The 23,927-nt window shown below is 34.6% G+C and overlaps 2 protein-coding genes across 2 annotated transcripts; one reads left to right on the top strand and one right to left on the bottom strand.

Moving 5' to 3' along the window:
- The first annotated feature begins 3,298 nt into the window (after positions 1-3,298).
- Positions 3,299-7,636, top strand: LOC114266106 (calnexin homolog). Its single transcript, XM_028207001.2, has 6 exons — positions 3,299-3,703; positions 3,824-3,893; positions 5,249-6,378; positions 6,467-6,538; positions 6,621-6,734; positions 7,170-7,636. The coding sequence occupies exons 1-6, from the start codon at positions 3,608-3,610 to the stop codon at positions 7,362-7,364; spliced, it is 1,677 nt and encodes a 558-aa protein (XP_028062802.2). The 5' UTR covers positions 3,299-3,607; the 3' UTR covers positions 7,365-7,636.
- Positions 7,637-13,144: 5,508 nt separating this feature from the next.
- Positions 13,145-23,022, bottom strand: LOC114266105 (ribonuclease TUDOR 1). The gene is made up of 18 exons (XM_028206999.2): positions 22,684-23,022; positions 22,466-22,569; positions 21,450-21,615; positions 21,272-21,346; positions 21,059-21,172; positions 20,866-20,970; positions 20,046-20,252; positions 19,691-19,906; positions 19,505-19,612; positions 17,508-17,678; positions 17,214-17,411; positions 16,433-16,798; positions 16,120-16,347; positions 15,851-16,039; positions 15,323-15,400; positions 15,036-15,230; positions 14,280-14,657; positions 13,145-13,627 (listed from the first exon to the last, which is right to left on the bottom strand). The coding sequence occupies exons 3-18, from the start codon at positions 21,597-21,599 to the stop codon at positions 13,439-13,441; spliced, it is 2,967 nt and encodes a 988-aa protein (XP_028062800.2). The 5' UTR covers positions 21,600-21,615; positions 22,466-22,569; positions 22,684-23,022; the 3' UTR covers positions 13,145-13,438.
- Positions 23,023-23,927: the final 905 nt, after the last annotated feature.

Below are 23,927 nucleotides of genomic sequence, written 5' to 3'. Positions count from 1 at the left end.
TAAGCTTTTGGACAATTGGGTGACTTGATAATTCAAAACAGCAGAAATCATAACAATGGAACTACCGATCGGGTATGGCACTTTAAAGAATTGTTAAAGACATGACCTCACAAAAAAAGATATTATATGGCACTTCAAAGGATTTACACTAAGCAACACAACCTGGATCTTTCTTGGGTTTGAATTCTTTAGGATTATCAATTATTTTCGAGGAACTTATATGGGTTAGTATTCCTTAAAAACAAACAACTACACAACGAGTTCGACATATGCAAATTCTGACGGTTAACTTAGTGAACTTCGACCTGTGAATATGTCATGCATATTACAATATGATGGGGACTTAAACCACAAATGGATGTTTAGGTGCCTTGGGTGATTTGATTGATTTATTTGTTTGCGAACAATTAAGATTGCGGACCAGATAAATATTATAATGATTTCTTATAATGAAATTTGGGGAGAAATCCTAGAGGTATTTGGTTTACTTTATTAGATTTTTTTTATATGGTTAATTAAAGAAAAAAATTAAATATAAAATTAAATTTTATATTGCCTTTTCAAATTTTGTTTGATTACATATATCAAAAAAATGACGCTATAATGTGGGGACTTGAAAACTGAAAATTAATACTATGAATATTTGGTTTTGCTTATTTTTGTTGAAGTTCCAATATTTTTTTTTAACTTGTATGTAAATGTTAACTGTTAATAGATAGTATAGAATTAAAAATATAACATGACATTGACGACTGATCCTACCGAATAAAATTCATGACTACGCTGCTTGATTTCGTGATTAGTTGAGGTATTTGTAACTTGTAAGCTGGTTAGACTCCCAATTATAAATAAATATATATAGTTATATGCGAAGTCAATGTTTGGTGAAACCTCCAAGCTTGGACGTGCAAACATGGTGGATGGTGGACGGTAGATAAGGAATAAATATTGAGTTACAGCAATAGAATTAGATGAATACCGTGACTTAGAATATCTTCAACCCACTAAGTATATAATATCTGTTTGTCAAAATATCTATTATAAATCTTTTTTTTTAACTCCAATGAATTAGATATATAATTAAGCATTTTAGCTCAACTTACATTCACCAGCTATATGTAGGTAGCCTTCAAAGGTTAGATAAAATATATTTAATCCTTAAGATTATTTCCTTCCATATTTATTTCCGATGTGACATTTTATAAAATTAATAGTATTTGAATAAATAGCTAAAATAAAGAGTATGATTGAAATAAAAATATAAAAAAGTTGATAGATAAAATAAAATATATAATTTATAGTAATATTTGGATAAATAAAATGCATATTAACGTTGAAAATGCTCTTATTAATTAATCATATTGTAGGTGTTATCAAAACAACCCCGGTTGGTAGCTCGAAAATCCGTGGGTCGAATGGGTTGAAAAAGAAAAATGACGTCGTTTTGCCCCTTTTTTTTCTTTTTTTTTTTTTTTTTGTCTTCGTCTTCCTATCAGAAGTAGAAAATCAGAGGAGGAGGGGAAGAAATGAGAAGAAGAAGAAGAAGGGAGGGGGGAGAAGAAGAAGAAGGGTGGAGAAGAAGATCGGGAGGAGGAGGAAGGAGGGAGGGGAGGGGGCCATAAAAATGGGCTGGAGAAGGAGGCGGGGCTGCGGCGAGGCTGAAGGACTGGACGAGCTCCTCGCGGCGGAGGCACAGACGGCGAGGCGACGGCGTCGGCAGAAGCGACGAGCGACGAGGCGACGGCGTCGGCAGAGGCGACGACGTCCTCCTCTCTCCCTCTCTTCTCTGCTCTCCCTCTCTTCTCTCCCTTTTCAAATTTTGGGCCATTCAACCCTTAAATTTTCGAGCTACCACCCAATTTTCTTATCAAAATATTAAATTTCTCATTATAGTTTGATAATATATTGTTATGCAATGGCATTGTTCTATTTAAGAGTTTAGATTATGTCAAGTTGACATCCAATATGTTATATCTACTCGATATGGAAAGATTTGAAACTGCTCTCAACAATGGAAAGTGGTGGCTATGGAATCCAAATTGAGAACCAACAAGGTCGTTTTTGTAATTTTATGGTTACTATTTGGGGCATGTATATAACTTTTCACTCTTGCTATATAAACATAAAAATATTATATTTATCTTATAATAGGGTAAATCAATTATCTCGTCGAGGTTAATGAAAAAACCTCTATAATCTTGATACAATTATATTAATATCTTTTTTAGGAAGCTTAAAGATATTGAATTTAGTACAAATTGTATGAAAATACACAAATAAATAAGAAAATATATCAATTTTTTTATCCGTATCACTGACCTCGTTTAGAAATAGGCTAATTTAATAATTTTTTAACATTTTAACTAAAATATAAGGTAAAAAAATAGATGTTTAGGATGACTTTTTAGTTTTTTACAAAAAAAAATACAAAAAGTAAAAAAAAATAAAAATGAATCTTTAGGGGTTGTTTAGGAAGTGCTAGATTAGTATATTTTTTGACTTTTTACAAAAAAACATAAAATATCGGTTGAGTTTGAAGTGATGTGATAGAGAGGTGATATGACTTAAATAAAATGATTGTGGCCTAAATAAGATAATGTGCTATTTTAGCACATGCCAAACAAAGCCTTAACTTTTTTTTTATATAATTTGTTGATTTTTTGATTTTTTTTAATAACTTTTTGACTTTTAGGTTAGACACTATTTGGCATAAACTAAATAAGTGTATACATCTCTATTTTTCTGCACATCTTTTCGTAAAAAATTAAAAAATATACTTATTTACCACTATGTTTGATAATGTAGAAAAGAAAAGAAGGGGGAAAAAATGATTATGAAAGAGGAGAAAAAAGAAAAGATAAAAAAAAAATTGTAATTATGAGAAAGAAAGAAAAAAATGAAAAGATGATGACTACATAAAAAAAATTAAATAAAATGAAATAATATCATATTATATTAAAAAAATTAACTTTTTACAAATGTTGGTAATTTTATTAATTTTACATCTAAAATGATGGTTTCTTTTCTTTCATAATCTCTCAACTTTTTAAAAGATTCAAATAGAGATTAAAAAAATGAGTTTCACCCCATTTCTTTTCATTGTGAAATTATAATCATAATAAAATTATAAATTTTATTTATATTTTTCAAATCTTAAAATCTTGCAATAATTTAGCCTATATAATACGATAAAAAATTGGTAGAAATCTCCAAAAAAAAAAAAAAAAAATTACATAAATATAACATTGCTAATTTTGTATGAAAGCAATAATTAAAGACCCTTTGTAACAGCCGAGTCATGGTCGTCTGTCATATTTCTACCGAATGGTGCAAGGAAAGTCATTCACAACGCTCACGTGGCGAACTCCTATTTGCCATGTCACGTGGCAACCAATCTCATTGGTCGAAACAACTCGACGCTAAGTTGTCCCCACATCTATAAATATCCTAATCTCCAGATTCATTTTCTATTTCTTCTCTCAGATCGATCACTCTATAGCGGTGGTTAGGGTTAGGGTTAGGGTTAGGGTTCGACGATTCACAGTGCTGTAGATCTCAGATCTTGCACTTTTTCTTTTTCTTTTTTTATCAGAATCAGTTGATTTTGATGATGGAAGAAAGTAATCGGAGGTTGTATCTGCAATTTAGTTTGTTGATTTTGATCGGTTGCTTCACTGCTCAGCTCTGTGCTTCTTCTGATCCGGTGAGAGATCTCTCATTTTTATACTCGTTTTTGTGTATATATATATATATATATGTGTGTGTGTGTGTGTGTATAGGTATGTACTGATCTCTTTTGCTGAAATTTGGTGTTTTTTTGTAGATCTTTTACGATTCGTTTGATGATTCGTTTGAGGGGAGCTGGATCGTCTCTGAGAAAGAGGATTATAAAGGTTTTTTTATTATTATTATTTTATAATCAGGGCTGTTTTTTTGCTATTGTTGAGTTTTGATTTGTTGTTGATGATCGTTGATTATATTTAGAAGTTGTTTTCTTTGTATCTGTGTTTGATGTTGTTTGCATGAGGAGATATGTTTGGTTGTTCATTGGATTGATGTGAGTTTACACATAATAATCACTCCACCTTTGAACACTTTCATATTAGGAAATAATCTAGCAACTTTTGCAAACTTGGAAAACGTATCACGCCAGTGCAATTTGAAGACTATTTCAGCTACATTTGTAACTCTGAGATTAAACCTTTATGTAGCTTGTTTGTATCCATGTTAACATGAAGCTTAATAATTGTGAGTTAGGAACTAGTGTTGACACATTTCTCAAAAGATGAGATGTGAGGAGGGGTTAATATGTATAGATTATTTATTTATTTATTGTATTGTATTGTTGTGTTCATTGGATCTGAAATTATTTTCTTTAAATTGATAGTGTGTTTCATGTGTGACTAAACGATTGATGTGTGTTTCTCAAGTGTCTGAAGTGTGTCTGGTTTTTAAATGTAAAAATGATACAATTTGACAACGGTCATTATCATACACGTTCAGGTGTGTCTGTGCTCCTTAGCATGGAAAAATGCACTGTCTGTTGGTTATCCAGTGTGTAGAGCCATAATTGAATGGCTTTTAGTTATTGTTTGGGTGGTGCCGCTTACACCCATGATTGCATAGCTTTAGCCACACGTTTGTTTTTTCTTTGCTATTCTTTCAGCATGGAGAAGTAATAAAAGAGTATCATTTTCCAATTTATGGACTCTTTTGAGGTTTTGGCAGAATTACACTAGTTTCTTCTATGGATATTGGGTGTACAGAACTAGTATTCTTAGATTACCCAAGATATTGTGGACAATCTTTAGGACATACCATCTGTCCTCTCACAAATCGTTAGTGTTCAAATTGGATCTCTTGGAAATTAGATTCCTTTCCGAAGAAGGTTTTCAATTTGATAATCATTATATTATCAAATGTGCACCCCAAAAAAAAAAAAATTCCCTTTATCTTTGGCTATTTCTTGACCTAAAACTCTGCCAACACTTTAATATGGATATCAAATTTTGAACACTAGCTTATTTTATTTATATTTATTTTTTGGTTGCTTTACTTTTGTTGAGATTTTGATGCATCTTAGAAATGTAGACCTTTAGGGGTCTGTAAGCTTAGTGTTGCAGTTGGATTGTCAATTGAGGATTGATTGATTATTTGTTATTGAAACAAATTGCAGCATCTACATTTATTATTGTTGATTATTATATTTTGTTATGAAAATTTACATCAATTGTTCTCTGATACCTAGGTGTATGGAAACATGCAAAGAGTGAGGGACACGATGATCATGGGCTTCTTGTGAGTGAGAAGGCAAGGAAGTACGCAATTGTGAAAGTGCTTGATGAGCCTGTGAAGCTTAAGGATGGGACTATTGTTCTGCAGTTTGAAACCCGTCTCCAAAATGGACTTGAGTGTGGTGGTGCATACTTGAAATATCTCCGCCCTCAAGAAGCTGGGTGGGTAGCAAAGGAGTTTGACAATGAGGCCCCATACTCTATCATGTTTGGGCCCGACAAATGTGGGGCTACAAACAAGGTTCACTTTATTCTAAAGCATAAGAACCCCAAGAGCGGAGAGTACATTGAACATCATTTGAAGTACCCACCATCTGTGCCATCTGACAAGCTAACCCATGTTTATACTGCCATTCTGACTCCTGATAATGATTTGCGGATCCTTATTGATGGTGAAGAGAAGAAGAAGGCTAATTTCTTCTCTGCTGAAGATTTTGAGCCAGCACTAATTCCTGCTAAGACCATTCCTGACCCTGATGATAAGAAGCCTGAGGACTGGGATGAGAGGGCAAAAATTCCTGATCCAGATGCTGTAAAACCAGATGACTGGGATGAGGATGCACCGATGGAAATTGAAGATGAGGAAGCTGTAAAACCTGAAGGATGGTTAGACAATGAACCTGAAGATATTGATGATCCTGAGGCAACAAAACCAGAAGATTGGGATGATGAGGAGGATGGTGAATGGGAGGCACCAAAGATTGACAACCCTAATTGTGAGACTGCTCCTGGTTGTGGTGAGTGGAAGAGGCCAATGAAAAGAAATCCGGCTTACAAGGGAAAATGGCATGCCCCACTTATTGATAACCCCAATTATAAAGGTATCTGGAAGCCACAGGAAATTCCAAACCCCGACTACTTTGAACTTGACAAACCTGATTTTGAGCCTATTGCTGCGATTGGCATTGAGATTTGGACAATGCAAGATGGAATTTTGTTTGACAACATTTTGATAGCTGGTGATGAGAAGGTTGCCGAATCAATCAGGTTGACTGCTTGGAAACCAAAATTTGAAGTTGAGAAAGAGAAACAAAAGTCCGAGGAAGCATCTGCTGGACTTTCAGAAGGTCTCAAAGGCTTCCAGGTAATTTGTTTGGCTGTTTTTATTCCTGGTTCTTTGTTTGATAATAATTGTTTCTGTTAACCTAACTATTTGGTGTTAACGATTGCAGAAGACGGTGTTTGATGTCCTCTACAAGATTGCAGACATTCCTTTCTTGAGCGGACACAAGGTTAAAATTCTGGTGAGTCATCGTCAAGACTGTTGTCTGCCATTATTGTGCAATTTTATGTGCATTATTTTAAATTTGAGTTTTTTTATTGCAGGATGTCATTGAAAAGGCAGAGCAACAACCAAACATCACAATTGGAGTCATTGTCTCTATAGTCATCGTCATTGTAACAGTTTTATTCAAGATCCTTTTTGGGGGGAAGAAACCGGTGAGTTTTTGTTTGTATTTATGGATTTAAACTGGTGAGTTTTTGTTTGTATTTATGGATTTAAAATTATTCATTCAAGGAGAGAATAATTCAAATTTAAATTTGATAGTTTAAATTTCAAGATGAAATTATATATCTTTTATCAAGGCAGATTTGAAATAACTATGTATATATACATATGTAAGTTTTTAATTGAAATCATTTGAAACCCTCCCTATAAAATAGCTTTTCTATCTCAATTCATCTTCTATTGTTTTTGTATCCAGCTGTAATAGTTGACTCTCCAATATTTTTATTCACTTTCAAAGCCCTTGGGTTGAAATCCACATCCATCCAAAACTGAGACTTAGTTTTCTTGCTTCTTTGGTAGTTAGAGGGATGAAAATGCTGTATCGTATCACATGATAATGTTGATGGCTTTTTGGCTGTTTCCAGGCAAAAGTGAGTGCTGCAGGGACCAGTACGAGTAGCACGGGAGCAGCTGAGACTTCCAACAAGGAAGGAAGCAGCGAAGAAAAGGAGAAGGAGGAGGAGGAGGAGGAGGAGAAGCAGGAAATGGAGGAGAAGCAGAATGACAAGGAAGATGCTAATGCTCCTCCTCGCCGAAGGAATACCAGGCGTGAGAATTAGAGAGACAGAGACAGACGGAGAGAGAGTGCTAGTGTCATTATTAGTTTCTTATTTCTTCTTCACTTTGGTAGAGAATTTGAGCTATAGTTTGTCTACCATGATGAATTTTTCACTGAATTTTACTGGTTATTTTTGTTTTTAAATTTTCTTATTCAGGTTTGTTTTCTGATAATTGATGTATGAGAATGTAAATGCGATGATTTAATCGGATTTTGGTCCATCACTGCTTTTTTACTGCACTAAATGAAAGACATGCATGCAGCATTGAGGAATTGAAGATTTTTTAACTTTATGCTTTTGTTGAATATGTTGTGCTAATTAACACAACATGATTTGCAGGTTCAAGCAAATAAATGACGTGTTGGAAGTAGACTAGCTGTTGTGTGTTTCGTGATTGGATTATAGATTTTAGCAGGGATTTGAAAGGAAAAATGGGGAAAAAATCTCAACCCGAATCTATTATGAAAAAACATAACCTATTCAAATCTATGATAAAAAAGGGTCACTTAAAATTGTTGGGTTAGCAGGTCCAAATTTAAATTTTTTTAGATCATGTCATTATTTGTTTAAAAGGGTACGGGTGTCTTCAAAATTTAGATTTGTTTTAAGTGTTATCTAATAGTGCATGTCATTTATTTATTTAAAGTTTAACTATTTGTTTTATTCACTTGTATCTCATTGCTACTGGTTGTCATTGTCGGCCACTACCGATTGTTGGTGAGTTTTCAAGCTAATTTTTCAACGCGTGTGATTTTTTAGTGCATGTCTTTATCGTAAAAAAAAAAAAAAAAAAATCATTAAATTTTGAATTAAATAATATATAATCTTATAGAAATAGATTTTCTACCATTTAATTCATAAAAAGACATTACGTTGGTGTGATTATGTCCATTGAACCCATTTTGCAAGTCAATGATTTAAAGATGTTTTGTTGGTTTGATCCGTAATAGAGCTATTTATCTTTGTTGGTATGTTGGAAACAAATAAATGCATTAGAAAGAACTTTCTCTCTATGATGTTGCTATTCTCATAGCATGAAGCAAAGGACAAAGTTTCCAATGTGCCATATATGGATAGGTGGATTCTATACTTATATATTTTCACACAGCTCCCTATTTTCACTCTAAAAAAACTCTTAGTGCATTTTTTAATTACAATTTTACAAAATTATCTTTTAGACAAAAATTTTAAATTTATTTTCTTAATTCACATCTTCATGCCACATCAACCACTGACATCGTCATGAACCTCACCATTGCAAACTACTCACTGTCACAGAAAAATTATCAGTAAGAAATTGTTGATGAGATATTTTGTGAGAGAAATTTGTGGGGATTGAAGGAATATTAGAAGAATTAAAAATCGTTTATTAAAAAAAATTTAATAAACAGTTTTATTTAATAAAACTTTTTAGTTTACGTGGTTTTTGATATCCGGTTGACTTGATTTTTTATAGATATGATATACATGACAAATTTTAAAATATGAACGGTTCGAATCATCAAAATTAGATCTAAAAGTTGACTTAATGACCCATCAAGTAGAAAGTTAAGTAGAGGATTCAAAGAGAGAATCCTTGTTCCTCCCAAACGCCGTGAGGGAAGTGGCTTGGGTCATCTAAGGGAGGGAAGTGGCTTGGATAGCAATGTCAAATAAATGTATTTTTTATATAAATATGTACTGAGTAAAATTAAATTACTTATATTTTAATTACGCACTTACAATAGAAGCTCCGGTTGAGTTTTTTTTTTTTTTGTTTTTATTTCAACAATTAAGAGTTAATTATTTAAAAGTTTTATTTACAAATGCTATGGTCATATTTAAGATTTTTTTCCCAAACGAAGCCAATGTTATACTTTTACCTCATTTTACCACCTTTAACATACCAACTCATATGTCAACCAATCATTAGTGTAATAGATCTCACCACTCATGTTTCTATTAAACCTTCAATGTAACCATCATTAGTGTAGGAGATCCCAGCACCCATGTTTGTATCAAATGATGTGCCTATATATGAGCTGATATATTAAAAATGGTATAATAAAATGGTAAGTATATCATTACTCAATTAAAAAATGTGTCACTAGGTAAACCATATTGTAATTGGAATAACCCTCAAGCAACCTTACACTGATCAAGGAGCACTTCTTTATATGACACCTATTCAAACTACAAAACCAAATAACAAAGACAAATTACATTAATAATTCATAAATTTTACTTCTTGTGTTTATTTAGTCTTTGTAGTTTTAATTGTAACATATGATGATTACAGATATTTGGCTCTTTGTAGTTTTAATTGTAACATATGATAATTACAGATATTCAGCTTGGTCTCGAGGTCTAAAGTGAGCTTAAGCCCAGATCTCAAGAGAATAACCACTTCAGAAACACATTGGATATAAGACCCATTCTACATGCCTAATCGGAGCAGATCAGCTATATATACATATACATTCTCTAATTGTTTTCCACACAAGTAGGGATAGTCACGAGTCGGATTTAGGACTAGAGACGAGTTAATTTTACAACTTAAAAAATATAACTATCAATAAAAAATCATATACGATATAGTATATTATAGATAGTGATTTATAATTAATGAAAGTAAAAAGATGTAAGACACGTAATAAATGATTAAAAATGAATACTAAGTGTAATATTTTAAGTTTTTAATTTTACCATATTAAAAAAAATTAAATGATGCATGTATTATATACATACAAGTATATTTAGTAAATAAAAACGAGACGAAGGTGGATTAGAACGGGGCAGGGGAAGCAAAGCCCATCCCCGCCCCACTTTCTCTTTGGATTGAGGAAAATCCGTGTACGGTGGAGCCGGGAAAAATGACCATTATTACTCACAAGAATATCTAACTTTATCATCAGAGAGCTCCTGAGAAGAGGGCTCCTGAGAAGGATACTCAGTGCCTGTAAGTTCTCAAGGGTTTGTTTGCATGTCCAGCAAGAAATTCACCCCACCACCACCACTACCACCACCACCTGTTCTCCATTTTAGCCCCGCCACCACCAAACAACACCTTACGCCACCCCTACCATACTATAAATCCCAAATCTAACAATCATTGGCAAAGATTAAAGAGAGCCGAACCAAAGCAAGGAAGTCATAGATCAGATTTTTTTTTTTTTTTCCAATGGGCTGATTTATGTTGAAGCTGTCAATCAGCCAAAGATCTGATTTTTTACCCCCAATGGTTGATCTTTATATTTGATCTCGCACACATTGTGAAATTATTTACTTAATTGTGAAAATTGGATATATATCTTCATTTTTGTCGTCATTTTTATACAGCCGTGCAGAGAATAGGGTACGATGGTGGCGGATGGAGGAGGGCGGCTGGTGGTATGGAGGGAGGAGGATATGGTGTTTGTATAGGGTGGCCTGGGGAGGGGCTGGAGAGAGGGAGCAGAAAATAAAGTGAGAGAAAATAGGAGAATGAGTGAAGGTGTAGAACCACTCAAACTATTCTCTGTTTGTGGACTGCCGGACCACCACCTGCCCCTCTTCATTCCTCCCAAACTGCCAGCCCCAAAATCAAATCCAAGATCAAACAAAGCAAAAAGCAAAGAATCTTTTCATTTGACAAAATGATATATTAATTAATGTAATAACATCACATCTCTTCGCTCATCAATTTTTTTTATCTTTGCAAATATAGATGTACATATAGGTTCAGTGGATTTTCCTGAGGTGGGTGTGATAATGGAATCTGTTAGAGATGGGGGGGGGGGGGGGGGGGGGTGTAAAATATCCAAAATGTCCCATGTGAGTTGCATGAGGTGATTTTCGGCCCAAAATGATGACAGACGTTATCAATTGTATTTGACAGTGTAATAAATTAAAGGACAATTGTGTCACAACTGAAAACTAAATTGACACAATGGATGAAATTGTTGGAAATGGTAGAAAAATTTTGGGTAAAATCAGAATTTTTTCTCAAGTTTGATCTATTTTTTAGGTGGGCCCCGAGTGTCGATTTACTCGGGTCAAAGTGGTAACGCGTTCTATGCCGCGTTGTGATTCACATGGTATATTTGGTTGCTCAAAACCATTACCGAGTGAATGGGAAATTGAAGCCAAAGTGTGTTCCATGGAAATGGAGTTTTGGTGGAAATTCCTTAAGGTTGTAAATTGGCTTGTCCCACATTGATTTTGTGGAAAGTTTTGAAAGGGTTCATAAAGCTTGGGTGAGATACTTGGGGTGTGTCCCAAGGGGTACCCAATTGTTTTAGAGGGAGAGATTATGGGCAAAATGGGCTAGACCTATTGGACCCAAAAATCACCACACGCGCCGCCGTTCGTCCGGTCGGGCGACTTGGGCGCGTGTGCGTGGTGTGTGGTTGGGTTGGGCTTCTAATCTTTTTGGGCCAAAAACATTTGAATTTAATTTTATTTTTTGGTAAAATAAAATCCAGAATTCAAATTAAACTAATTTAGATTTTCTGTACATCCAAACAGGGCCCTTCCCGTTTTCAAACAGAAATAAACTAGTTTGGAATTAGTGCACACCCAAACAGGGTCCTTCTCGTTTTTGCTATCTGTTTGAATTGAATTGTTAACAGATTCAAATCTGTTCTGTTCAATTTAAAACCAAGAGCCACCTTTACATCTATAAATAGGACCACCCTCATTTGATGTTATTAAATTCAGAAATTTCGTATTTCACCTCTGCTTATTTTATTCTTTATTTTGTTGCATTTTATTTCTGAAAGAAATAGTGTAAACACTTAGTGTGTTCGTAAGGCAAACAATTTGTAATGCTGCTATTGTTTGTGGTAGATCATTTCATCCTGGAAGATAGACGTCCAAATTCTGATAGCACCGTGGAGAGGACGAATCTGTCTTAAGGACACAGTGTCAAACACCGGACTTGATCAGAAAATAATTCGAAGAAATTAAATCAAGTAAGTTATTTAATTTATTTTCAGTGTTGTTTTTATTTATTAAAATCAGATTTAAATTTTGTTTTTGTAACAAAATAAAATATGTTATTTATTTATTATTTCGAGTTTGATTTTTATTATCAAGCAAATTCTCTCCTTTTCTTTATTTCTTTATATTCTTGTTGTTGTTTTGTACACAACAGAATTTAATCTATTTAAATAGAGTGAAGATTGTCCAACAGAAATATGAAGACCATTAGTATAATTTGTCCAAATAAAACCGATGGATGAAATATTGAGACCTATACAATTTGTTTCAAAGCTGTGTTCATTCAGAGCCTGAACGACTCCAATATGGTATGAGACGTCAGTCCGTGCATGTTTGCCTCAGCTGCCCCCATCTCCGGTGGATATGGAGCGAAGCAATATATCAGGTATCAACACAATCCTTATAGGGAAGGGGAATCCAGGCCGGAGGGTTTTGCAACTAATATTCAGGCAGAGCAACTAACAGTGATGCCAAAAGTAAGATCATAGGTGCCATACATTTTGGGCAGAACTCAAAATTAAAGGCATTCAAAGGTTCTTTGCATATGCAAAGAGCAAGGCTTGACCTCATGTATGATGTATTCCCTTACCAGGTGTGTTATCCAGGTTCGAACTTTACTGCTACATGATTTGTGCGCGCGCGACACACACACAAACTTATATCTAAACAGAGAATAGAAACAACTACAAGTACCAGGCATTTGTTGAACATGCTAGGAAGCAGGTTAACATAGACCACTAATTAAATGAACAAAAAGACCTTACACGTTTGATAAACTGAGGGAAAAAAATTGTACATCCCCACAAAGAGACTGGACTGGCTTTATGGAATTTGTCTTATTGAGAGTTGTATAAATAAACATAAACAAATTTTAAAAAATTGTCAGCCTCAAACTCCTGATGAAAATTTTCTCAATTTAACAAATAAAAAAACAGAAGAAAAAAAAGGAGGAAGAAAAAGTTCAAAGCAAAACAAAACTAATTTAAAGCAACTTTTAAGTCGCATTGTTTTCGGTCTCTGTTCCTCTAGAACGACTGACTATAGCTTAACTCTTCTTAGGCTGCAGGTTTGGTTTTGGCAAATCTACCTTACCCAAGGTCAGCAAAGAAGTGTGTTTATCGCTTCCCGGCAGCCTTTCTAACAGGTGGACCAGTGTCTTCATCATCTGACTGAATGTCTCCATATTCCCACATCCCTAGCCTCTTACTCTTTGCTTCTTCCTGGAATTTTTCCAACTCATCCAGGGCAGCTTGTTTTTCCTTTGGCTCCCACCTTTTCCTTTTCTCCAGTCTAGCAAGCCCGTCCTGCACAATTCACAATTTTCGGTTTAGGCAACTTATAACCTGATAAAAAAACATGATTAGGGAAAAGATAAAAGTGCTGCCATCTGCATATCACAACTAAACCGGTTGAATGGGGAAAAATTATATGAGAAAAACAGGAAGAAAAAAAAAAAACACAGAGAGAGATCGAGATCGAGATCGAGATCGAGATCTTCAAGTGCCTTAAAACAAGGGCAACCACTTCAACATCAAGTCCACATCATAGAACCAGGATGTAATCTACAGGGAAATATTTATATAATATATAGAGAGAGACCGGGGGAGGAGGAGGGGGGGAACAACCCAAACTTCAAGGAGAGCCAAAACACAACTCCAATTTTCAATTTCTGGTTGGTTAAAGAATAGCACAAGCAGAAAATATTAGCGAAATTTAGCAGGCATGAAGTCAGAAGAAACATGATAAAAATGCAGATTTTTCTTCAGACAACATCAGAACTCTCCAGAGGATCACTTACTCAAACACAAAAAGAGTTCTTATACACTTTCGCTGCACAAGAGAATTAATTATACCGATACAGTTATGCAACACAAAAAAATTGACATGTTAGGTAACTCAACAGGGAATGTAAGAAAAAGCTTCTGAAATCAAAGTTGAGATGGTTATAATCCGAACCTTGAGCAGTGCCGCATTTATACTGGAATCAGTTTCTGTATCGATCAAAGTGACCATGAGGATAGTCCCAGTTCCCTGCCCTTTCACTTTTCCTCCAGAAGTATCCCTTTCCTCAATTACGGCCTTGAATTCTTTTGGACCATTTAGTGTGTGCTCGCTCAGATGCACAGCCGCTTCTTGCCCATAGTCCTCCTCCAAGCTTGGGATCTTTACGTAGGCAAGGCTGCATAACTGAGCACTGCCTGGGGCAGAGGACACTGACGGATCAAGTGGTCGCAAATCACTGTAAGGAACAACCTCTTGATTTCCATAATCAATGTAGAACACTTCAAACTTGTCCTTTGGTGATTCAACAGCTGCCCGAGGTGCATTTACAATCTTCACAAATCCAATGAGAATATAAATGAAGATAGAACATAAGAATAATATGTTTATATTTCATTTAGAATAATGCAAAATAAGATGATTCAAATTATTCAGTATACTGAAAGGAAAGGGGAGAAAAAGAAAAGAACAAACCCTTTGGGGTTTATGAGAAGTGCCTACCAATGAATAATAGGATTTTCTCAGAGTATGATTTCCTCTTTTAATCAACAAACTAAGAAAATCCTATTATTCACCTTCAAACGTGCATCAAATAAAAGGCGAAGCTAGTACATTGCATTCAAAGAAAAAAAAGTAGTTTGGCAGTTGCAGAAACAATCATATTAACATCAAATTGTGAAGTGAATAAACATATCAGGTTGTCACCCTTACCATTGCCCGATTCCATGAATCATCTGCACTAAACTTGGCAAGGACAATGTCACCCTTTTTAGGATTAAAGGCACCAATGACAGGAGCTTCTTGAATGCTCAGAGAAGCTAACTGCTGTTGAATGGAGCACACTTTCTGATCTCCAACAACTTGGACATAAAATTTGCCTCCACCCAAAACTTCGGTAACAGTTACCTGAAAGTAATTTTTGAGATTAAAGATGGCTAAAATTCAATAACACATCAAACGGAACGGGAAATTTTGAACCATAATCATATTATAAGAACCTTCAGCTCTTCTTTATGTTTTCTTTCAGCAACAGCACCATTGGAAACTTCCTCTCCTTCAACAAAGTTCTCCCATATCTGCAGAAGATATATAAGCATCATACTCAAAAGAACAAGATATTTATAAGAATCATTAAAAGATTAAAAGAACAGTTGGCTGGCCTTCAGATCAGTATTTTTTATTAAAGATTTTTTATGCCTTTAATTACCATTTTTCAATGGGTAATGCTATAAAAACAGAATTTTTGTACAAAAATTCCATAAAGAATGATGTGGCACTTTGTAGTTCTTTCATTTCAAGCAAATACACTGATCATTGTGGTTCATAATTGTAAAGTTGCCACTGCCACATCCTTCTCAAGTTTGTGCATCATTTTCCTTTTTCACTTAACATTCTTTATTTGCTTCCTTTTTTTCATTTAATTTTTTTTCCCTTGAGTAGAAAAAATGTCAATTGAAAAATGGCAAATAAAAACCACAAAAAATATATATTAAAACCCGTAATAAGAAATTTAATCTGCTTCTTACTTTTAACTTCTGCCTTTTAGCAGACTGCTCAGCCTGCATAAGAAGATGAGCATCTGGGATCCTATCAGTGCCAAAGGACATTTGAAGCTTTGCCAGGCCAGCTTCCAAAAGTGTCACTGCCATATTAGTCTTTGACTCCCACAAAGATCCCAAGAAAGTTCCAGTTCTATCAACAGTTTCCACTTCAATCTGAGCACAAAAGAACAACCTTCAAACCATGGACAGGAACCAATTAAATGATTGCAGGCTTGAATAAGGAATAGCAGTACCTCAACATCCCTCTGCATTATCTTTCGTCTCATAAGCGCAATTGCTTCATCAGAAAAAGGCTCTTCACGGGCAGGGCATCTAACACCAGAGAAGGAAAACATAATGCTGCAAGTCTCCTTGGGAACAAACAGTTTAAACCGATGTCCACTGAGGACATATTCCACAACAGCAGGCAACCTTTTTCGTTGCAGAAATGGCAAGAAATCTTTAGTTTTCTTCGCTGAACCCTAAAAAAGAAATTTTCAATACAATAAGTGAATTTTATTAACTGTACATCACAACAGGAAAGGGCTAACATGAGTAGTTTCTAACCGTGGTCAGGTCTGCTATATGCGTTGGTGCAGAATCCTTGGTAGAATGGATCCCCTTCTTCCCAGCGATGGCACGGGATTCAGCAGAGAGAAGGGCATCATAATAGTTTGATCTTTCCTCAAAATCTCGATGCCTAATTACAGTGCCATAGCCACGGGAAACCAACAGCTCGGCAACATTTAAACCTGCCTGCTGGTTGGTTCCAGTAGGTGGAGCAGGCGTAGAGGCATCATCACCTTCACCCTTACCGGGAGATGGCAGGAAAACTGATCCAAAATCCATCACCCTTGAATCTGTAGGTCCACCTGCAGCAGCAGCTGCATCTGACGGGATGACCTTCCTGGAATATTCCATTTGAACATTTACCTGCAATAATATATAATCAAATTAGAACTACCTCCATGAACCAGAAAACATAGGGTTCCCTTTCAATTTGTGGATTTGAAATAAATGGAATTGACATCAATAATTTGAGTATAGCCTTTAAATCAATGTCATATTTTATCAAGAATCGATTTGAGAGCTTTATAATGATAGATTTCAAATAATTATTTAGTTATTTGAAATCCTTCCATAGAAGATTCTTTTTGTACAAGGATTTTAACAAATTATATGAAACACACCTCTATTCAGTCCCCACTCTAGAGTAATCGGCTATCTTCAATAACTAATCTTCTCATAATTTTATAAAATCAAATTCAAATCCCTTCATTCGAAATCCAATCATCCAAAGAAACCGTAAACCCTAAAAAAAATGATGCAAAAGAAACTGTCCTCATACCTGACGACCAATGAGACGTTGTCGAAGAAGATCTTTTGCTTCACGGGCATAGGGAGCAGGTTTTTCATCTCTACGAGGGTTTCCCATTTTGGGACATCTGATACTTGAGAGATTGACTCGTCGCTCTGCTAATGGACTTCCATACGGGACAGAATCATCAGCTACAATGATGCAATCCCCACTTACAACCTCAACGACCTGGAGAAAAGTCAAATTAGAAATAGATAACAAAAAGAGAATTCCAATATCAAGATAGAGATTTCAATACAGCTATGACTAGAACAAGTAACAAACCTTTCCTGTGAAATTCTGGTCATGAATTGCCTTTGAATTAGTAGCAGGAGGAATATAGTTTGTCCAAATCCTCAACCGGGTCTTTTTTGCTTGAAGTTCTGCAGACTTCAGCTGCCGCTTGGCATCTTCCTCCATCATGCATGCACTCCACTCAACATATTTAGCTAAGCCCTACATAAAAAAGAGAAGTAAATGTCAAGAACAGTCAGAGCTGTTTAGATATTGCGAAATTCGGAAACATTTACCGAAATAGGGGAAAAAATTGTTATTCAACGAGCTAAACAACATGGCTAGATAATGTGAGAACAGAAATTCCAATTGAATTACGAGATACTTGGAACCAGTACTTGACCTTGGGAACAATGTAGCAAGAAGCACGGTATGGTGCAGGTGAGGATATGGATACTGAACAAATAAGGGTGTTTTAACATATAATTGTATATATTTTTAGTTTGCCTATTTGCTCTGTAAGAGAAAAAAAAATTCATCTAGAAATGTTATATAAATGTCATGAGGCCATTCCATTTCCACAAAACATAACCTAAACAAATGTCCTTGAAATATAAAGAGTTTGGAGGGACAAGCTGAAACAAACATAGAAGCGATGAAGAAAAAGAACAATATTGAAATATATATATATATATATATAAAAAAATAAAAAAAAAAGAATGAATGGGGTCATTTTCTAAACAGTGTCATTCAATTAGATGGGTCCGCTGATGAGAATTGAAATGGTATATAAAAGGTATGAGACCATTCCATTCCACAAAACACAACCTATACAGATGTCCTTGAAATATAACGAGTTTGGAGGAAATAGCTGAAACAAACATAGAAGAGATCAAGAATAAGAACAAAAATATTCAAAAAGAAGAAAAGAATGAACGGGTAACAACTTATTTTCTAGACGGTGCCATTCAAAGAGAAAGGATAATTGATGAGAATTGCAACCTACAAGACACACGAGTTAGCAGGATTTGACAAATCATATCAAATCTCATCTTCAGCACTTCGTACTGCTTCTAGAAGCTAATCTTACAAGCATCTTAAGAAAAAATTCTGAAACAAAAAAGTCTTCCGGTGTTATCATACTGAAGAGTATGATAACTGTTTTCCTGTTCTCTAGACATTAGTAGAGTGGAAATGAGTAGAGAGAGCTTTCTCCAAGGCCTGACCAGAAAAGAAGGTAACTGTTTTCCTGTGTGACAATCAGGTATTGACAGACTGAATTCAATTGGTTGAGGGGGGGAGGAAAAAAAAATCAGATTAAGCTGCAGTAAAAGTGCCAGAAACACAAGAAGTGGGCCTCAAAGGAAGTCAGTTGAGAAAATTAGGGAAATTTAAAAATAAAATAAAAAAAACATTTGCCAACCATTTCTTATAGCTCTATAGTCTAGATAAAGCTTTGAAATGAAGGATTACATGACCCAACCAAGTTAAAAGATGCAAGAGTCTGCCAAGTTGAGTTAAGAATCTTATAATACACGTCTCGCTGCAACTATATCCAAATCTAAAAGGACAAACTTCATATCAGAACATAGAGACACTCCACATCTTTCCAGCTGAGTTACCCACCTTCCAATAAAGATTCCTCAGAATCTTTAAACGCTTACAATACTTAAAATGCACAACAAAACATAATGATACAATAAACTGAAGCATTGCAATCAATGATACTAACCTTTATCAAGATCAAAATAACCAAATCATACATATAATTAAGTTAAGAAATTAAATATGCTTGTAGAGTGTTTTATTTTCAACATAATAGCTCCATAAATATTTTGACGTACATTTTCAACAAGCTCCAGCACTAGGTACAAAACAGAATGGTACAATACAATGAAGCATCACAAGGAATGATACTCCAATCTTCATCAAGATAAAAATAAATAAATAAATAAATAATCAATTAACACATGCATTTAGAAGAACAATTAAAATGCTACTATAGTGTTTTATTTCAACATAACAGCACCATAAATATTACGACATACATTCTCAATGAGCTCCAGCGCGAGGTCCTTTGCTGATTCACCATCCGGATAATACACAGAACCAATCAAATTGCTGAATTTGTCAACACCCTCCAGGACAATACGGACCTGTAAAATAAATCATAACTTGAGATCATCTAAGATGATGCAAAGCCCAAGGTGACAGATAACAAAATAGTCACTCACATCTCTATTTAGTACACGAATCTCCGTAAAATGTTTGGCCTCCCTTCCAAATGGATCTGGAGAAACTTCAGAGGAGGATGCTGATGAGGCTGCAAGTCTCTGTGCTGAGGTTAAGGGGGCATTAGGCTCAGCAGAAGCTTCCCCATTTGGCTCATCAGAGCTCACTTCAATTCCAACAGTAGTTTCCAATGCAGCCCTTCTTCCCATTGATGGTGCCTGGTTAAAGATTAAAGAACAATAAAACAATAAAATAGGACCTAACCGGTACTAGCAAATACAAGTAACAATACATACATGCAAAACGTAATAAAAAGACTTCTGGAAAGAGAATACAGCTGAGCTCTGAATTCTATACCTGGATTCCGGCAACAAACACTTGGACAAACTGGAAGTCTGGAAGTAAGTAGACACGAAGACTGCTTCCATCACGAACTTGCTCCACAATAGCTTCCATGGGCCTACCCTTGTTTGAAGCGAGGAGGCCCATTGCATCCAAGTTACCGGAATCACCAACAGCTGAGGGAGGTAAGTTCCTTATGGCTGCCTCAGAAGCTCCTGGTGCCTGCAAGCAGCAGTTAAATATTAAAAAGGCGTCAGCGTGACATTTTTACTTTCATCTCAATTAGCTTGAATAATCCCGAAGTGAGGAACATCAAGGCGTTTTGCAGAAGATGAGAAGTCAAGTTATTACAGATTAAGTTCGAAGAAATATATAACTTACAATTTTTCCATTTTAGTCGAAGTTAAAGAGGGATTGTGAAGGTCATTCCATTTTAGTCGAAGTTAAAGAGGGATTGTGAAGGTCATTCCCCCCCCCCCCCCCCCCCTCCCCAAAAAAAAAAAAAAACCCCTCATATAAATCCACAATATAGGGACAAATTTTCTAGACATCACTTGCATGCCTAAATCAATGAAGTTAATTGTAGCAATCAACATTCTGGCTTCATTTAAGACAAGCAATTTTAGCCTATCGAAAGAAGAGACAAAATTCTTTTAAATGTTAAATATTAGATACAACTGATCCATGCCTTCGTATTATAGAAGAAGGAAATTTAGATAGGACTGCTCTTTTTGAAAGTAATAGTACAGAACGTAAACTAACCCTACTCCAACATCCTAAAACAAATATAAGAATAAAATAAACAAATAAACAGCAGCAAAGGACTTAGACTCACCCTGCTCCAACGTCCTAACCCTTGTTGTTTGGCTTGCTCTTCAAGGCGTAGCAGTTCCGCTAAGAAAGGACTAGCTTCTCCTTTCTGTTGACCCTGCTCCCTAACCTGCAAGCACCAGATTTAGCTAATGCCCATACATACAGAACAAATCCAACGTTGGAAATGTATGCACCAAAGAAAAAAGCGATATAACCTTTGCCCAGCCTCCAGCAACAACCATCAATGAGACATTCTTATCGCCGAGGAAAACTGAGCCGAATTCTCGCCCTATGGCAGGCACAGTATAATCCACTCTGAAAGTGACATCCTATTCAAAAAGATAAATTGGGTAAGATGTGATAATTCCAACTTGTTCATTAGAAAACTGATATATTGCAATCATAGCTAAAGGCATTTAAATGAGCACCTTTCCTATACAAAGCTTCCTTAAATACTCTCTGCTCTCCCAGGCAAATGACTCGTCAATACCGCCTCTACGAGCCTAGAATGTAAATGTGGGGGAGGGATGAATAATAAAGAAATAAAAATTTGATAAAGAAAATGTACAAAATATGAAACATGTAATGCTAGTTAAATAGACTAACCAATCTAGGGGCAATAAGGGATGACAGAGTAATTGTCTTCTCAGGGGGAATTTCCGCCTTGGTGCTCCCCATTATCACCAAACTATCACCAGAAGGAACAGCTTTAACTTTTCCTCTTAACCATCCTGTGGTTCCAGCTGTTGACGCCATCTCAACAGCTAAGGATCTGATGAAAGAAAAATTAAATGTCAACATCCTACGTGACAAAGCACCAAGACACTTAATGGGGAAAGGACATCTTCAAGACAATTCCATTCATCCGCCATCTAAAGATGTCTTCCTTTTCTTTTCTAATTCTTTTTTGGTTCAATTATCCCATATTTAAAAGAGGCAAAAATCTCAAGCTGTAATGTGTGAAGATACAATTCGAGTATAAAAGAAAACATTATATCGAAATTAAGGCGAATTAGGTTTGTATCTAGTTGATTTTTCAATTAACTATTATTGATAAGTTTTCATCTCATAGGACTTGTCGAATATGCTTGACAAGAATTCAGAAAAGCCCTTATGATCGAGCCGAAACAGTTGGACAAACAAGTCATAAATACACTCAATTAAAAACATCAACCAGGCTTCCAAAAAAAAAAAAAAGTGTCTTTAGACGAATAGGCGACAAAATGTAAACTATCACAATTTTACAACACAAAATCAAAATCAAAGTAAATATACACCAGAAACACTACATTAAAACGCAAAGTGTATGCTTTGATTGAATGAATAGACCTTCTAAGAAAAATTGCGCATAAAGAATCTTCAGATCCGAAAAACAAGATTTAATAAAACAATCAAAACCTCCGAAAACAACAACCTTACGCATATCCTTTCAAAACTGATTAACAAAATTTAAAATTTAAAAATAAAATTTCTTGATCTGCATAATGAATAAGGTCTTCAAGTACATGCAATCTGCAAACATCTCGAATCGCGAATCAGCTTAATGCAGAATCTATACGAGCTAAAATTGAATAGATAAACACATGCGTACACATATACACATACAGATCTGAGAAAAACACCTGATTGATCAGAGAAAAAAGCAGTATGTTCTGGATCGATCGGAACCGGAAATCGGAGAATACCAAATCGATCGATCGATCAAACTTGTATCAAATTATTGAAACTGAACACAAACGAAGAACAGTTTATGATTAGAATTGGATAAACAATCACAATTGATATGATGATTTATATATATATATATATAAGAGAGGGAGAGAGAGAGAGAGATGAGTACCAAAGAGATTGTGTCCGAGAAGGAGTCGGACGGCGGATCAGAGCGAAACACAAATCTGAAAATACTTCCAAAATCTATTTATAGAAGGACAAGGAACGCTAAGGATGAACATACCCTTCTATTTGTGGAAAATTACCCAAAATGCCATGACATTTTCGTAATCTGAAGTGTGCCTCAAATCCATCGAAATTTACTTTTCTTTTGGACTGTGATAAAGACATTTAACTGCCCCGATTTGTGACCAAATTTAACGATTACAGTAATGATACCTCCCATTTTGGACCTCCAATTTTAAACTCCCAATGACATGGCAAATATTCTATCAGATAAGTATACTTTAACGAAACGGTAAACATTCATTAGATAAGTATATTTTAATGAAACTTTGAAGTCACATGAGTTATGATATATCACTTGGGATTAATTTAGGAATCTAAAATTAGAGATTTAAAATATTTTTTAACAATTAATCGGTTTTGATTGCCAATCAAATTGTGTCAATTTGTCTTGTCAGTGTCACATCACTAAACTTAAGTAAAAAAAAGAAAAAAATTACTCCAAAGATACTTTTTTTTTTAAAAAATTAAATGAATGAAAAATTTTATATATACTAATAATTAAATTTATAAATTTTCTCATTAATTTATAAATATTTTTGTAAAAATTAAACTCTAGTGTAATTTTTCCTTAATAAAGAAAGGAAGATCGCGATAGAGAATAAAACAGGGTGATAGTCAGGTGGTTTAATTTTGTAATTTTAAAAATAAAAATGAGTGAATTACACTAACAGTCTTTAAAGTTTGAAACTCGTATCATTTTAGTTCTTGACTTTTTAATTATGACATATTTGACTATAAATTTTAAATCTTGTTCCAAATAAGGACAATTGAAGATACTATTGATCAATTTTAAGGGTAAAATTATCAATTTGATAAAATATAACTAATTTGACAAAAATATATGTCAAAAAAATATTTTTGAATTTTTAAAATTAATTCTACGCACAAAAAATAAATTTATATAAAATTGATAAATCTTTTACACATTTATTTATTTATTTATTTATTTTACCAAATTAATTTTTATTATGTGTTTAGATGATGATCATGTAATGTGTAGTTGTTAGGCTTTTAATGTGTAACTGATATATGAAATGTTTTTAGTTTTATATTTTTTGATTTAATGGATTGGTTTAATAATGATATTAAAGTTGTTGTCATATTTGAGTTTTGAAAAAATAGAAA

The sequence above is a fragment of the Camellia sinensis genome, chromosome 15 (assembly GCF_055761805.1).
Source record: "Camellia sinensis isolate YWXY chromosome 15, ASM5576180v1, whole genome shotgun sequence".
In the NCBI taxonomy this organism is placed as follows: domain Eukaryota; kingdom Viridiplantae; phylum Streptophyta; class Magnoliopsida; order Ericales; family Theaceae; genus Camellia; species Camellia sinensis.
The sequence above is the reverse complement of the archived record's forward strand: the minus strand, read 5'-3'. Positions and strand labels throughout refer to the sequence as shown.

What these genes read in the sequence shown, in the direction of transcription:
- LOC114266106 (XM_028207001.2), top strand. Translation starts at nt 3,608, where the DNA reads ATGATGGAAGAAAGTAATCGGAGGTTGTATCTGCAATTTAGTTTGTTG. An exon ending in GACACAAGGTTAAAATTCTG is followed by an intron (nt 6,539 to 6,620) that starts GTGAGTCATCGT and finishes TTTTTATTGCAG; the next exon opens with GATGTCATTGAAAAGGCAGA. An exon ending in TTTTTGGGGGGAAGAAACCG is followed by an intron (nt 6,735 to 7,169) that starts GTGAGTTTTTGT and finishes GGCTGTTTCCAG; the next exon opens with GCAAAAGTGAGTGCTGCAGG.
- LOC114266105 (XM_028206999.2), bottom strand. Translation starts at nt 21,599, where the DNA reads ATGGCGTCAACAGCTGGAACCACAGGATGGTTAAGAGGAAAAGTTAAA. An exon ending in CTAAAAGGCAGAAGTTAAAA is followed by an intron (nt 15,401 to 15,850) that starts GTAAGAAGCAGA and finishes TATCTTCTGCAG; the next exon opens with ATATGGGAGAACTTTGTTGA. An exon ending in ATTCATGGAATCGGGCAATG is followed by an intron (nt 14,658 to 15,035) that starts GTAAGGGTGACA and finishes GGATTTGTGAAG; the next exon opens with ATTGTAAATGCACCTCGGGC.